The 17,137-nt window shown below is 47.4% G+C and overlaps 1 protein-coding gene across 1 annotated transcript in view; it reads right to left on the reverse strand.

Annotated features, from left to right (window-relative positions):
• The window catches only part of LOC146186350 (neprilysin-1-like), a 69,508-nt gene continuing 52,371 nt past the window's right edge, over positions 1-17,137 (reverse strand). Inside the window, exon 9 of the mRNA XM_084608036.1 lies at positions 1-345. Coding sequence (XP_084464162.1) covers positions 1-345 — 345 coding nt within the window. The remainder of the gene's footprint in view (positions 346-17,137) is intronic.

The following is a 17,137-nucleotide window of genomic DNA, read 5'->3' on the forward strand; positions in this document are numbered from 1 at the left end:
CTACCAGAAATCACACTTCTTCGGGGGATTCATGGACGATTCCCGGCTGCAGGAGTACGCGTTCGCGAACTGTGGCATGTTGCGCAGCGGTACGACGCAGCGGGAGCGGCTGTTCCAGTAGCGGAGGGTGCGCTTCACCGTGGCGTACACGTCGCACCACTTGAGGCAGTGTGCGACGAAGAAGGTCTGCTCGGCGCTCATTCCGACGCCCGGAAGCACGGCGTACCGCTCCTGGGGCGAGACGCTCCGGTAGGCAGCGTACGCCAGCAGGAGACCCGCGTAGTCGGCGAAGCCCTCCGAGTCGACCATGTCGTCCACAAGGGCCAGGTTGCGCTCCTTTGCCGCCTGTGCAAAAAAAAGGAAGGGGACGGAATGGTATAAAGACATAAAAAAAAAAACCGGAAGAGGTTAAACATGGCTATTTTCCCTGAAGCTGTAGTCCCAGAACGCATAGAGGTAAGACGATACAAGTTAAATTAAATTACAAAGTTAATAAGAAAGCAAAAGCCCAGTGCTTCGATCCGGTTTCGCAGATAGTATCTGTTGAATACTGCAGAGATCCGCGAACAAGAAACCAGCAAAATACAAATCAAATCGTTCTCATTCCCCTTTTTGGAAAGCCAACCTCCTCGTTTTCTACGCTGGCTCGTCCGTAACATATCAGCCTGGACGGCATCCATAGGTCTGTCTCTCTGACTGGTTGGTAAATGGGGAGGGCCGACCACTAATCGTGTCAGCCGCTCGCTGCGCACTTTCCGTCACACCTTTTGATTTCTCACGAGCATACAACCACACAGAAAGAAGAATTTTAGTTTCTTTTTCTAGTACATGCACGCTTCCGAGTGTTGTGTTGCTATGCCGCTCATACACTCGCTTAACTGCGAACACTGATGTATACAAACGCGCAGAGACGCGCATGCGTGCACCGGCCTGCTAGAAACGCCGGGGAGAGCACCTCGTCTTCGCTTCGGACGATCAAAGGAGTGCGTGCGTCGTCTGTGCGTGTGTGTGCGTATGTGCGCGTGCGTGCGTGCGTGTGTGTGTGTGTGTGTGTGTGTGTGTGTGCTTGTGCGTGTGCGTGTGTGTGTGTGTGTGTGTGTGTGTGTGTGTGTGTGTGTGTGTGTGTGTGTGTGTGTGTGTGTGTGTGTGTGTGTGTGTGTGTGTGTGTGTGTGTGTGTGTGTGTGTGTGTGTGTGTGTGTGTGTGTGTGTCAGAGGTGGGCAACCTCATGAGGTTTCGACCTCATGAGGTCGACCTCAACCTCAAAATGACCTCAACCTCACGGAGTGAGGTGAGGTTGAGGTGAGGTCGGTGACAGCTCGAAAATTTTTGAGTGAGGTCACGAAATTGGACCTCAACCTCACGCGTGAGTTTGAGGTTGAGTGAGGTCGTCATTGTGTGAGGTCGAAATTGTGAGGTCCAGGCTTTTTGCTGTTGCCGCGGCTTTCTTCGAAGAGCGCCCCTTTTGACGCGGAGCTTGAGCGTACTGCCGCGGTGTGCCCGCCGGCTCTCGGTGTTTGGTTACCCCCCGTTCGGATGACCGGGTGCCGCAGCCCCTGCCCAGCTTTCGGCATTCCACCGTAATGTCCGCAGCCCGAGGACGCTTCCCTCTGGTCTTCTTGGAAGGAGATATTTTTTTTGTTTACTTCACGAACTCCTCATGCCCCCCGCCCGCCACCCCCGTTTCCTCTGACATGTTTTTGCCGATGCTTGCCGCCGGCTAAAACACCCAGGAGCGCGTAAAGCACATAACTCACGTTGACCCGCGGTGCTTTTGTCGGATGCCGCAAAGAAACAAGCAAACTAAACAGTGAAGCAAACTGTCTTTGCGCAGACGGCGCGGAGCAGAACTGTTTGTCGTGTGCATGCCCGTTTCCAGGCGCTAACGTCACGGCTGCTGCCTTACATTCTATAAAGGACCCTGCTGTACATTACACGGAAACTTAACAGAAAATGGTGCAGCGAAATTGTTAGAGGACGTGATACTGACCGATAAAAAAAAAAAGGAAAACATGAACAAACCAGGAAAACCGGCACAATACCGTAATCTGAGCATTTTATCGAAGTCGTCCCTTTCGAATTGTACGTCATCGTTCTATATTCCGGTCCTGTAAATTTATATTCTTGTATTCTCCAAAACAACCTCTCTTTGGTCTTTGTGCTGCTTGTTCCTTCTAACAGATTCACAGGTGGCCCCGAACAACTGCAATGGGATGAAGGTGCTAGCGTTCCGTATATAACCAATATAGCGGTAAAACATGCAAGAGGATGAAACGAACGGCACAGCTTATAAGACGGAGTGGTATACAGGAAAGAAGCCTGCACATGTTAACTATTTGCCGAGATAGAAGAGACAAAATATATATATATATATATATATATATATATATATATATATATATATATATATATATATATATATATATATATATATATATATATATATATATGTGTATATGTATATATATATATGGGGCTTGCATACAGTGAAGCCCATTGAAAAAAAAAATGATTTCACTCCGCTAAGGCCCCTTGTTTCTCTCTCAAATTGTAGTGAAATCAAGCAATGCAGGAGAAAGGAGGAGAGTAAGGGATTCTTAACTTCATAATATCAGGTTTCTCTTAAAATCTCTTATTCAGGCGCAGAAAAAGAAAAAGAGAAAAGCGTTCTCCTACATGTTTTTATGAGCTAGAAAGTATTGAGATGGTTTCCGGCTCGACATTTTGGTGTCTAGACGGACGAATTGGTGTAGCGAACTGAGCGTGTCTCTTTTGTGCTCCCGTCTGCTCCAGACGGACAAATCAATCGGATGAAAATTTTTGTGGCCAGATGTCGGAATAATTTTTTCAGACATTTGTCTTTTTCTTTAAAAATCAATTTAGATATACGTGAATGAAGCCAATTGCATGCTAGTTTTTCTCTTTTTGCAAGTATTGAAAAGTGCGATGCAGCCTCTGGAAGCGAAGCTGACACACATACCCCACTGCCTTTGGTGTGTATTGGTGACAGTTCGGCATTCACTGCATGAGCAAAACCAGATGCCATGGAGACTGACGGCGAAGGGAGGAGCGCGTGCACAGCAGGGGGCGCGGTCTCTCCGGGCTGCTTGCTCGCCTCCTTTCTGTTGTTCTTGTCTTTATTTTACGTTTATGTGCTGTAACTATACGACACTAACGGGGAAACGGTTTCTCTAGATTCACGTACGGTGCCTGCGGCGAAGCAGCTTCGGAGACACCACCGTGTAATTTATTAGTTTAGTCTTCAAAAGAAAACAGGTGAATACTAGAAAGAAGCTCGTCTCAGAATTGTTGGCGAAATGGCATCCAGTATTCAGTTCAGACGTACAAGTATTTATATCGTGTGTGTGTGTGTGTGTGTGTGTGTGTGTGTGTGTGTGTGTGTGTGTGTGTGTGTGTGTGTGTGTGTGTGTGTGTGTGTGTGTGTGTGTGTGTGTGTGTGTGTGTGTGTGTGTGTGTGTGTGTGTGTGTGTGTGTGTGTGTGTGTGTGTGTGTGTGTGTGTGTGTGTGTGTGTGTGTGTGTGTGTGTGTGTGTGTGTGTGTGTGTGTGTGTGTGTGTGTGTGTGTGTGTGTGTGTGTGTGTGTGTGTGTGTGTGTGTGTGTGTGTGTGTGTGTGTGTGTGTGTTTTAGGCGGGTGGGAGTTGGACATTTTGATCCGGCGAAATTCGACGGGCGAGCCGATGTTCGCGACAGCAGAGTGGTTCACGTTTAACCCTTTTTCCTAGCAGTTGCGACCCTTGTAATTTTTTAATGTAAGCGTGGTGTTCGAAGAAGCAATTCCGCCAATTCTTGCAATACGCCACGGGATCACAGAATTATAAACAAACGTCCAGGAGTGGCCGGTTGGGACCTCATAAGATAAACAGCATTCCTCTTGGAAAATTTCTGAAGGTTTATTCGGCGTTGGCCGAGTTTTATGATTAATTGGTGTTTTGCTGTCTTTTCCTCTTTTGTTTGTTTTGTTGGCGATTTAGTCTTCACAAGTCGTTTCATTAGTGGCTATTATGGAAAATTTGTGCCCCGTTAATATGACATCCGTTAATATGGAGGACCCGAATTATGAACAGTTTTATGGGGCGAAGATTTTTCAATGTATTTATGCCTCGTTAATATAGAAACTTGGTCTCTGAACATTGGACAGGGGATGAATGCACACAGCCTATTCGGCCCATGTATTTTTGTCTCGTTAATATGGACATCGTTTGAAAAACCAGGGGAGCCCAAACGCAAGTTAAAGAAGGGTGCGCAGGCCGGGAACCTATGCGACAGCCGATACGGTCGGATGCCTGAACGAGGCCTGTGTAGTTGGAAAGAACCAAAGCGGCCGTGTCGTCGTTTTAGGAGGGGAGGGGGGGGGGGGGGGGCGCAAGAGCGAAAAGCAAGGGAGGAGGAGGAGGAGAAAAGGAGGGTGGATGGCAGGGATCGTACACAGCAAACCGAGGGTCAGCTAACTAAGAAAGACCCCAAAAGGAGGGAACCGGGAGATTTCTGGGTGCAGCGGCAGCGCCGCAACTAAAGGCCGCAGTCGGGAAAATAGCAACATGTGGTCGCAATAAATTCTGCTGAACGTGAACAGAAGAGAGGCCGGTGAAAGCGTAAGGAATAATAAGAAGAAAGACAAGCGCCAAAATTGGGGGTGGGAACTGAAGTTTTTCTACCCCAGAACACAAAGTGTGTGTGTGTTTGTGGGGGGGTGGGAGAGGGGGGGGGGTGTTCCATGAAGCCGTTAACGCTTTTCGGTCAGGGTTAAGACTAAAAGACACACTCACGAAGTAGAGCGACAAAAGAAAGGCGACGAGCACGCAACCAGGACCGGGCGTCTGGAGGCCCTTCCTTCTCATGCTCCTGGTTTTCGTCACTGTTGCGCTGCCGAACTACAACATTTTGCAACACAGCGATCCGCATGTCGGCTTCGCCTTGAGTCAACGATGCGGCCTTGACAAGGTCTGAGCTCTTCGTAGTCGGCTAGCCGTCGTTCTAAAATGTACTTCAGCTTGCATGTTTATTTCATAGGAACACATACAAACGGCACTGGAAAGGGCTGTTTGATAGCCCTCTGTTAGTAGCCTGCCAACTTGACTCCCTCGCTTCCTTACAGAAACGGTACAAGGAAAGAAAGAGAATCAGAAGAACGGAAAGTCAGGGAGGTTAACTAGGGAAAAAGAGTGCAAAGAAGCAGGAGCCTGTAACCCTCAACTTTAGTCTGACTTTTGGCATGGCGAGAATTAAACGCAAAAGAATGGAGCTGAACTTAGGCGCGAAGCGGGAAATCTGTGAATACAAGCGGCAAAAGCCATCTCAGTCAATCCAAGCCATGGAAGACTGGACCCAAGTTCAACTAGGCCTCAGCCTCGCCAGGTCGACGGTATACCATCTATATATACTACAAGACTCCGATAAATGACTCAACGTCGGCATCGCAGCGAAAGCCACAGTCCGACAGCGCCAAGCACAGTTCGAAGAAATGGAGTCAGCCTTGTTAATGTGGTTCGGGAATGTGTACGCGAATGGTGCTGTTGTGAGCGACGAAATGCTTCAAAAGAAGGCTCGCTGCCTCGGCAACATTATGAGTGCTTCTTCTCCTCCGTCTTGATAGGTTTTACCTGTGAAGACTTGCGGAATTTTTGTTCAGTAAAACAGGGGGATGTTTACTGAGAAATATTATTCTACACTCTGTCTAGGCGTTACTGACTTCAGCTACTCAAGAGGATGGCTGACAAGGTTTAAGAACAAACATGACGTTTCGGGTCGACGGATCTACGGAGAAGGGGGTAGCATCGACATCTCGGCCGTGTTTATATACCCAAATTAATTAAAACAGCAGCCATTAATTATAATTTTTTTCTCAATTATATTCTCTTCGTTTTTATTCATGACTCGTTAATATCGATGACTCGCTTTATGGACAGCTTTGGTCGGAAACCAAAGCGTCCGTACTAACGAGGCACGAATGTATTCCTATTTTTTCCTAATTTAATGTATTCTGTCGAAAAACAATGCACAGTCTATTAAAAAAAAGCTCGGCAATCATAACTTTTTTTTTTTTCGAATTAAGAAAAAGAGCAAGGATGGAAGCTTGGGCGAGTTGGTGTCGGTTTTCTTGCCCTCGCTGTGTCCCTGCCTGTTTAGCGCTATGTGACAAGAAAAGAAAAAGAGCATATCTTCATTGTTGTCGTCGTCACTAGGGTCAACAGCATTTGGCTTTTCAGTTTATAGCAAGAACTGGCTTGTTTTATTTCTAATACGAATCTTATTCACGTGGGTCAGATGGGATAAACTCTTTGCATTGCATTATGGGCCTATGCGTAGTAACGTTGTACCCATATAGGCCTTAGATTAAAACCGACAACAAAAGGGTAGGCGAGGAGGGGGAGAGGATTGCCACTTTAGTGCAGAGTTGGACATGTAGTGTCCGGAGTTTTTCTACTTTTATCCGGGATATTAATTGTTGTATAAAATTAGGAGTAAAATACAGCCTTCATACGACAAAATTCTGGCTAGCCTATATACCCTAGGATTACCGAGAAATGTATATTAGCTTTAAGTTGCGGTTTAATTTAATGATTCTTTTTTTTTTTTTTTTTGAGGTCGAGCGCCCGACCTCAACCTCACATTTTGAGTTTGAGGTGAGGTTGAGTGAGGTCGCCAATGGTAACCTGAAAAGTGAGGTGAGGTCGCCTGGGGGACCTCAACCTCAATTGATGAGGTTGAGGTTGAGTGAGGTCGCCAAATATTTTTTGAGTTTGAGGTGAGGTCGAAGTTTTTGAGGTCAAATGCCCACCTCTGGTGTGTGTGTGTGTGTGTGTGTGTGTGAGTGTGTGTGTGTGTGTGTGTGTGTGTGTGTGTTTGTGTGTGTGTGTGCGTGTGAAGGGGAAGACAGGAGGGCGGAACTACCTTCTCGACTTCTGTCCCGCAATCAAGAAACGCTCAGATAGCAAAAAAAAAAAAAAAAGAAAACGGCTAAGGCGAAGTTGCGCTGCACGCCTGGCGCTAAAATAGGAGTAGAAGGACGAATTTAGCTTTCTGAGGCTACTCGACCAGACAGATATGAGAGAAATCCTTCGGAGACGGTAGGGAAGGAGAGCAGTAAGCGCGCTGTAGATTGATTCTGCTGGTTGCATCTCCGTTATTAATGAGTATTTCAAAAAAATGCTTGCTACATCTCGTTCAGCCGGGAGAAAAAAATGGGAGGAATAGGAAAAAGGTTTTTTGTACTTTTATGTCATCAGTGGCTCTTTCAGCAAGAGGAATGCGAGAAATTCACGTTTCTCACAAAACATATATTCATTATTAACGCACAGTGAACTCATCAAACGGTCAACGGAAGAGAGAGAAAGATTTGTTCATTGCTGTCTAAGCTTTAGCAGTTAATGAGATTTTTGCTGGAATTGGTTTATTCACATGCTCGACGCGGCGCTTGACGCGCTTTATGACACGTGAGGTATGGGTAAGGCGACAGGAAGCGGGGTCGAATCCCGGCCTCGGCGGCGGCGTTTCGTTGGAGGCGAAACGGAGTGGCGTTCGTGTGCTGTGCGATGTCAGTGCATGTTAAGAACCCCAGGTGGTCGAAATTTCTGGAGGCCTCCACTACGGCGTCTCTCATAGCCTGAGTTGCTTTTGGACGTTAAACCCCAGAAACCAACCAAAACCTCCATACAATAAAAATACCGTGCATTTAGCCTTCTTCCGGTATGATCAAGCGGGTGTTGGAAATTTACAATTCAAATTTAGCTATATCCACTATTTGTAGACATTTCATCCAGTTGTACCGTTCTCCAAAAGGAATGTCGGGGCGAACTTTTACACTTTGTAGATCACGTTGGACATTGATTGATTGAATGTCCTTTATTGAATGGGAAGGCTCATGGCCATGGTTGGGGATAAAGGGGAGTAGACATAATCTTCATCAGAGGTGGGCAACCTCATGAGGTTTCGACCTCATGAGGTCAACCTCAACCTCAAAGTGACCTCAACCTCACGGAGTGAGGTGAGGTTGAGGTGAGGTCGGCAACACCTGAAATATTTTTGAGTGAGCTCAGCAAATGAGACCTCAACCTCATGCGTGAGTTTGAGGTTGAGTGAGGTCGTAACTTAGTGAGGTCGGCTTGTGAGGTCGAAATTATTGTTTCCCACAGCGATAAAATAGCCGGAAAAATACCTTTGATAATGCCTGTCGTGTACACTCTTTTGGCTACCAACGCGCACGTAACGAACAGTTTGCGTTCGACACGAAAAAAAAAGGATGGGGGGGGGGGGGGGGGGGCGGGGCGTAAAGCGCAGCGCGGCAAACGAGTGGGGTTGGACGATGGCTGCAGACTCGAAAGAAGGTGAAACAAGATCCCGCCACCATTCCGAGCGAGTTTGGGAAGTGAAGAAAGTCTGCACAAACTCGAAGGATTTCCAGACCTACGTGGGTATGTCCACTTCTCGGAAAAAAAGAAACCTAGAATAGTAGAAAAGAGGGAAGCGCAAGATCCAGCAAACAAGGAATTGCTTGGGGAGGATGGCACGAGAGAGGAGGTTTCAGAGAGGCATATGGAAAGAACAAGGATGCAGAAGAGACGAGAGATAAATGGCTTGACGAGAAGTCACCCCACGAAGACTGTATTTCAGTAAATAAAATCTGCTTTTGCTATTGTATATGGTACGAGTTAAAACGAAAGAAAGCAATAGGACGGTAGATCGTAGTTGTATCAGTGCAATCCACTGTTTTTTTTTTATTATTATTATTATTATTATTATTATTATTATTATTACTATTACTATTATTAGACATTAAATTAACCCTTACATAAAAATATAAATTTAATGTGCCCTTCTCGAAGAATCATTGAAGAACAGACAGGTGACTGACGCCTGCTTGCAGTCATTCTCATATCCTACGTGAGCTTGCGCCTTTTTCATTTACATGTTTGTTTATCGAGGGCCTCCCCTCCGTTTTACAGCTTGCAGCCAAAGTGGCGGGCGCGCCTTTTGTTCGTAAGCTGGCCTCTGCTCTTTCGGCTCCGCAGCCGGTGTCCGATCTCAACTAGCGGACAAAGCGCGGACCCGGGAATCGCTCGGCATTTCTTGGAAAGTAAGCCACTGCACATACGCGCGCCTCTGGGAGTTTGTGAGTTTTAGGTATTTTTGAGTGCGTTTCTGTCAACGGGGCCGAGAGTTACAAGGATAGTAGCAGTGTGGGCGAGAGAGCGAGTTGTGTGCGCGGTGCTCGAGCGTGTGAATGCGCGAGTGAAGATCTGCGAAGACCACCCCTATTTTTCCTCGCTTCTTGTTTTCGTTTTGTGTGCTCACTTACCAGTGCCCCCTCTCGCGTTTGTGCACCCGCGTTTACTCACAACCGGCCGTTTTTCTGCGGTACGGCCAGTCGTCACCCTTCCCCCCCCCACCCTCCTCCTAAGAAAAAAAACAACAAAAAAATCAGAAAAGACAATTCTCAGATTCTTCCTCTCGCAACATTATTTTCTTTTTTTTTACTTCTTTAGCTTTTGGTTGTGCGCTATACCTCCGACTGGCGTATTCCTGTTGGTCTAAAGAAATAGGCCCTTCTCGCTTCTCGGAACGCCGCGGCTGCTGCGCGGACTTCTGTCGCTTGTCGACCATGCAGGCATCTCATCGTTTCGCAAGAGGGAAACGCTAGTCAGTGTTCAAACTCTGCTCTTCCTCCCTGTAGACGCGTTGCCACCCTGCTCACTACCCGCTAGTCTTCCTCTCTTAACGAATATTGTGCAGTCGAAGAAAAACGAAACAACTCCCGTAGCATGGGTTAAGTGTTCGAGCTTCCTTCTCCCAGTGGGCGTGGTTCTCTCGTCGCGACTAGAAGCTGGTGTCTTAGCCCCAGGTTCTCATCGACACCAATCGTTCCTGGAACGTCTGCTTGGAAGTCGCCCCCAAACGGCGTCGGTGAGCCGCCCGAAAACGGCAAAAAAAAAAAAAAAAAAAGGCAGCATCTAAACGACATGCTGTGTTCTTCGCCATTTACCGTGGCCGTCTTTTTCAAGCGAAGACGCGCAGCCATGCCGTGGTCGGCGACTTACTGTAATTTATGACGGAAGTTTCCGCCCTTTCCAGCTGAGGTCTGCCCTTCTTCTTCGAGGTCTATCGCATTGTTGCGTTCGGCGTCGAGGGTGCATGACATGGTTGCGGTTATGGCAGGTGTGGTTATGGCAGATATAGCGAAAAAATCTAAATATACCGACGATGATGTGTGCGCGCGCAGTTGTTGAATTGACGAAGACATCGAAGGCCATTTCCGTTACAATAGCCACACAAAAGAAACGAAAAGCACTGTAAACTTGGAATGCATTCACTGCGACAAGAAACTGCGCGGACAAGGAAACCAGCTTTTGAGCTTCTCTCGGCACCTCAAGGTAATGTGCGAATTATCCCTAATCCAACGTAATATTTCTTTAACTTAAATCAATGATAAAAGGAATGTTTTGGGGCTGCAAATTCACCGTTAGTTTTTATGAGTAGAAGGGAGGGTATTCTTTCCAATAATTTGTCACGGCGTTTGTTCTATACAGCCCAACCCACTCGTCAGGATTATCGAAAGTAGCGCAATGTCAAAAGTCAAGCACGCTTTACCCTTTCGTAACTAAGCGTCTCTGCATATGGCAACATTTTATTCTGTCTGCCTCTTGTGATAAGTCCCACGTCAGAAGTCAGTTTGATAAAAGAATGTTATGGTACTACAACTTCCATATATACGCAAGTGGTCGATCTACTTTTTTTTTGTAACAGAGACGTTACACAGAAGAAACATTAGATTGTTTGTGATTTTGTCATCCGATTCGATTTCAAATCGCAGGAAAATGTCTTCACCAAGAAATTATGACTTAATTGTCATGAGGAAACACTATTTGACGGTCACAGATATGTGCGACGTTTCACTGCAGACCTTCGGGAGTTCGCATCCAGCAGCACCAAGGACACATAACCATTACAGCGGGAATTAGGTCAAAAGTCACCATATCAAAACAAATAAAACTAAAATTTGAAGAGTTGGAACTGACCAATTATACTGCCGTTATTAGGTCAGCCTGCTATGAATCAGTAGGCCCGCTGGCAAATGTTCATTTAATTTTTTTTTACTTTACAAGTAAGCCTCATCATATTCAATGTTATTTAAAATGTATGTCGTCATTCTGGCTTGTCACCGCACAGGACTTGTGCCATAACGTTTTATAGTTAGTGTTCTCAAGTGAAAAACCTTTTATTTTATTTTTATTTTTTTGAGGTCGAGCGGCCGACCTCAAACTCAAAGTTTGAGTTTGAGGTGAGGTTGAGTGAGGTCGGTGATGGCATCAGAAAAACTGAGGTGAGGTCACCTGGTTAAACCTCAACCTCAAAACGTGAGGTTGAGGTTGAGTGAGGTCAGAAAATTTTTATTGAGGTTGAGGTGAGGTTGCACTTTTTGAGGTCAAATGCCCACCTCTGATCTTCATTGTTTAGGTCGTCACTCGAATCACATTGTTCTAACCAGGCCACTAAGCGAGCCATACTTGGCAAATATCATCTGTGTGTTAGCATCAGTTTCTAGAAGGGAACGGTAGTTCAGGCGGTAGGGTTCGATCTCGGGGCGTCCAGTAGAAAACGCAGGGCAATCCCAAAGTAAATGAGATATGCCGCCGCAGGTTAGAGTCGTACAGTGGGGGCACGTAATCATTTTCTCCGTATACTGACGCCAGCGGGCCATAATACGTGGCGTGTAAGCCGCATGGGCGATGAGCTTATTCAAAAATACCTCTTGACTTCGGGTGAGGTGGGTTCTTCTCGTAAAAGGTGGGTCTGGTGTGGCCACCTGCATGCGATGCTGACTGAGGCTACGAAGACTGGTCCCAGTATAGTGCATAAGGGCAAGAGAAGGGGCGAGTTGCCCGCCCAAGGTTGAATAAGGATGAAGCAAGGGGGGTGGGGAAGTAAATGTGGACATCCCACCTGCCAAGGCAGCCGCGGCGTGTGCCGCCGCATTGCCTCCTGATTCCTCCGAGTGACCTGGGGTCCAGTGAATAGCGACAGTTCTGGTCGCGAGTTGGTGGCGTTTAAGGAGACGCTGTATAGCCGTAGCTGTTGCATCTTGTGAACCCGGAGTAGCGATCTCCTTGTAAGCTTCAAAGAAATCAGTAAGAATACGTATTGACCCAGTTCCGGTGCAAGGCACTCCTGACAAGGCTCCCCAAATCGCGAGGAGTTCAGCGTGAAGAGGGGTACCTTGAGGTAGGTGGCAGGCATAAGCGCCTGAAAGGGAAGGGTTGTCATCGCATACCCAGGCCATAGATGCGAATTCGCTTGTAATCGATGCGTCGGTGTATATGTCAGTCGTATCAGGGATTCGCTCTTGTCGGTGATGGGCCGCTAGGAGCTCCCGGGGAATGACAAAATCGCGGTTTATAGGTCGGCGATGGACGCGTGTGACTACTGGCATCTGCCAAGGGGGAAGTGATGCATATAGGGCTGGTGTTTTGTCGTTACGCTGTTCATCCCAGGCCAGCAGGCGACGCCCCTGGACAGTGTTCTCTAGACGTATTTCATGACGCGTCTGTGACTCGGTAACGATGGTAGTGAGCGGTGGAAGAGCGGCCAAACGCTCAAGTTCGGCTTTAGGAGTGTATTTATCCACTAATTTTACGTGCTTTACGCTCGCTTCGCCATAAGGAAGTCAATACCTTCTCGACTTCTGCCACGCATCCAAGAAAGGCTCGGGTAGCAAAAAAAGAAAACACCGACAAGGCGGAGCCATGACTGCGTGCCTGCCGCTAAAATCGGAGGGGGCGGCCAAGTTTAGCTAGCGGAGGCTACTTCAGTACAAATTCCGTATATAACACTGAAAATAAATAAAATGCGAAGGAATTTGTCGACACAGTCGCTCGTGTGAGGCATAGTTAAAGAAACGCAACGGCGATGTTTCTAGCTTGTGTGATGACAAAGTACCGTCCCATTTAAAGCGAAGCACCACTTGGCACATGCCGAGATAAATAGAATAAACCTCCGATGCCTCAGTGCATCTTGTGAAATGCACCTATGGGTTTTTGGGGTTCAAATGTTGCAAGATTTCCTTAGACAAGTGGGCAAGTTATGACTTCCGTGTAGGGTTTCATTTCAGAACGGGTCTAAAGCAACGTTAACTGCGTGTAGCATCCATCGTAATAATCCCTCTGGTTACGGTAATGCGGTACGGTATACGTCGCGACAAGCTGCCTGTATCCACCTGAAGCATGTCATGCAAACTAAGCGTAAGATGACAGTTTTTGGTGTGGCCGTCCTATTGATTTGCGGCACTTTGAGTAAGCGGGTGAGGCTCCGACAAGTGCTTTTATGCGCTGTTTTTCTTTCACGGGGAATTTAAAATGATTGAAGTGTCTTCCTTTTGCTTTAATGACAATTTCTTATTACAGGAATGAGTGTAACTGATAACCTGAAAACAATGCCAATACAAGATGTGGACGTACGGGGACTCGACAGAGATTGTAGAATGGGGTGTACAACCTTCCGAAGCGGCACTACACTGTCAGCAATAAGGAACGTCACAGTGGAGGGACTCGGATCAATTTACACCACCTGAGGTATAGCTTAACGTACGCTGGCGTTGCACAGCACATGTACGATCGAATTTTGTTTTTCTTCTCTATTGAAACGCGAACCCGGCGTCCCTGGGTTGCGAACCACATACGCTACATACCGAAGCAAGCCACACTTGGACAGCTTGGGAATAAGCTCGAATTTAGGCCCAGGCAGCCCAATCCATCGACCCAATATTGGGGTGTGTTGACAGTGCACCGGCCCAATGTATAGGACAGGTCCTTGTCAAAACAGTACCAATCATTCGCCCATGGTTTAAGCTCTTTGGGTGTGTGTGCCTCGTGTGGTATTTCACGTGAAATAGTACTACTACTGTATGTTACTCAATATATGTGCAGAGAGGACTACAGGCCGCTATTGGGTCACGTTCTTATGGATTTAGCTTAATCGTTCCCCTACTATTTTGTAGAATGTGAAACAAATTGCAAAGCAAAACCTCAGTGCCTAACTGGATAAATATATATATTTTTTTTTACCAGCTTCTGGTGTATATTTAACCCCATTGTTTGGTTTCGTTTATAAGGTTTAAAGTACTAAAGTGATTCAGGATGTGAAGTAAGCAGCCTCCATGCACATGACTAGGATCCGGTCCGCATCTTTGGGTTCAGCAGCCAGCGCCGTAACCACAGAGCCACCGCGGCGGGCACATAAACGCATCGCGAAGTGCTGGAATGCACCTGCGACCGCATTCGGAGACAGCGCTGTTTTCAGAGGTCCCAGGTTTACTGGCCGATATGAGGAAGCATAACATGGAGAAAATTGAGCATGCTGTAGAGAACGGGGAAGCCTTAAAGCGGACAAGAAAAAATTTGACCTATGCAAAAATCGGATGTATCCGCTAAACAACAAGGCGGACAACGTCATCACGAATATGGACAAGATAGTCAAAGTAGCCGAGGAGTTCTATACTGATCTCTACAGTAGCCAAAGTATTCAGGACAATAATGAGCTTGACAGTAGAAAAAAGCAGTCAGACGTTCCGCCAGTGACGAAGGACGAGGTTAAGAAAGCGTTAGAAACTATGAAAAGGGGCAACAGCAGCTGGTAGGGTCTGGTAATGGTGAATTTGTTGAAAGACGGGGAAGGGCGGAGGGGATATTGTGCTAGGAAAACTGGCCACCCTGTATACGCAGTGCCTGGTGTCATCGACGGTACCGGAACCATGGAAGAACGCAAACATTATCTTAATTCATTTGACAGGGGACGCTAAGGCCCTGAAAAATTATACCAATCAGCTTACTGTCTTACTGTCTGTTACATATAAAGTATTTACTAAGGTAATCGCTAATACAGTCAGGACAACCTTAGACTGCAATCAAGCAAAAAATCAAGCAGGTTTTCGGAGAGGGTACTCTACTACCGATTATATCCATACCATCAACCAGGCGACAGAAAAATTCTGAGAATGTAACCAGCCCTTATACATAGCCTTCATTGATTACGAAAAAATCATTTCACTCAGTAGAAACCATGGCGGCCATGCAGGCATTGCGAAATCAGGGTCTAAACGAGCCGTAAACGAGACATATATAGTGGCTGCACAGCAACCATAGTTCTGCATAAAGAAAGTAACGAAATTCCTATTTCGTTACCACACTACAGTTTCCCCCCGGGCAGAGAAGGAGCCATCCTGGCGACTCATGGAGCCGAAAGGACAGACGGATCGTAGTAGGGCTTGATTCGGTCCACGTGATCTATTTCGCGTCCACGGCGACGCAAGTCCGCAGATGGCGTAACGGGCTCAACTACGTAGTTCACAGGAGATTTTTTTTTGAAGGACTCGATATGGACCGTGATACCGAGCAAGAAGCTTCTTTGACAGGCCGGCGGTTGTGGCAGGAACCCAGAGCCACACCAGGGAGTTGGGCGCATATGAAGGCGCCTCGCCAGTGTCACGATGGTGTTTTTGTTGCCACTGATTTTCTTTTGTAAGCGAACGAGCGAGCTGACGGCATTCTTCTGCGTACTGGGCGGCGTCCGAGAGTGGCGTCGATTCAGAAACATCAGGGCGGTAGGGAAAAAGCGCGTCCATTGTGCAGGTTGGCTCGCGCCCGTAAAGAAGAAAGAAGGGAGAGAATCCAGTGGTGGTCTGTATCGCAGTGTTGTACGCGCGTAGGTTACGAAGGGAAGAACGTGGTCCCAGTTGGAATGAGCGTCGTTGACGTACATGGCCAGCATGTCACTCAGAGTACGGTTGAAGCGTTCTGTCAGGCCATTCGTCTGAGGGTGGTAAGAAGTAGCGGTGCGATGAATGATGCGACATTCTTTCAGTAGGGCCTCGAGAGCGTCGCACAAGAAAACGCGTCCGCGGTCACTGAGCAGTTCCTTCGGAGTCCCGTGGCGAAGAATCAAGCTGTTGAGAATGAACAAAGCAACGTCTCTTGCGGAGGCAGAGGGTAACGGTGATGTTTCAGTGTAGCAAGTAAGATGGTCTACTGCCACAATAATCCACCGGTTTCTAGCAGGAGTAGTAGGAAGAGGGCCATAGAGATCTATGCCAGCACGGTCAAACGGACGAGCAGGGCAGGGTAACGGTTGCAACGAAACAGGGGACTTCAGAGGAGTTTTTCGGCGTTGACACGATTCGCAAGAGCGCACGAAATGTCGTACGAAGCGGTACATTCCACGCCAGTAAAATCGCAGACGTAGGCGCGTGTAGGTTTTCAATACGCCACCGTGAGCACATTGTGGGTCACCATGGTACGCAGCACAAATGTCGGCACGGAGATGGCGCGGGATGACTAGAAGCCACTTCCGTCCATCAAGCAAATAATTGCGGCAATAGAGAAGACCGCCACGAATGGAGAAGTGGTGGGCTTGGCGGACGAGCGCTTTGGATGAGTGACCGGGAGTAGGACTTGAGAGAAAATCCAAAAGTGCATTGATCCAGGGGTCATTCCGCTGCTCGGTAGCCATGTCGATAGTGGTAAGAGTCGACAAATCGTAGGCACAGACGTGGTCAGACGAAGTATCTCTAGGCAATGGCGAACGGGAAAGAGCATCCGCGTCCGTATGCTTCAGGCCTGATCGATAAATGACATGAATGTCAAACTCCTGGAGACGAAGAGCCCAGCGAGCAAGGCGACCGGATGGGTCTTTCAGAGAGGCAAGCCAACACAAAGCGTGGTGATCGGTCACAACGTAAAACGGTCGACCATACACAAAAGGACGAAATTTTCCGGTGGCCCAAATAACGGCCAAACATTCCCTTTCCGTGACTAAATAATTAGATTCTGCCTTCGTCAATGTTCGGCTGGCGTATGCCACAACATACTCGCTGTAACCAGGCTTACGTTGGGTAAGGACGGCACCAAGCCCAATACCGCTGGCATCAGTGTGGATCTCCGTAAACGCAGCCGGATCAAAGTGGCGTAGAATGGGAGGCGAAACCAAAAGGCGGCGTAAAGTGTCGAAGGCTTTATCGCAGGCTGGAGTCCTGGCGGAAAGGTCGGAGCTGCCGGCAAGGAGCTGGGTCAGAGGAGCGATGATAGAGGCGAATATCAAGATGAAACTTCTAAAGTAGGAGCAGAGGCCGATAA

Source organism: Amblyomma maculatum, chromosome 6, assembly GCF_055883805.1.
Source record: "Amblyomma maculatum isolate TAMU_Amacu chromosome 6, ASM5588380v1, whole genome shotgun sequence".
Lineage (NCBI taxonomy): Eukaryota > Metazoa > Arthropoda > Arachnida > Ixodida > Ixodidae > Amblyomma > Amblyomma maculatum.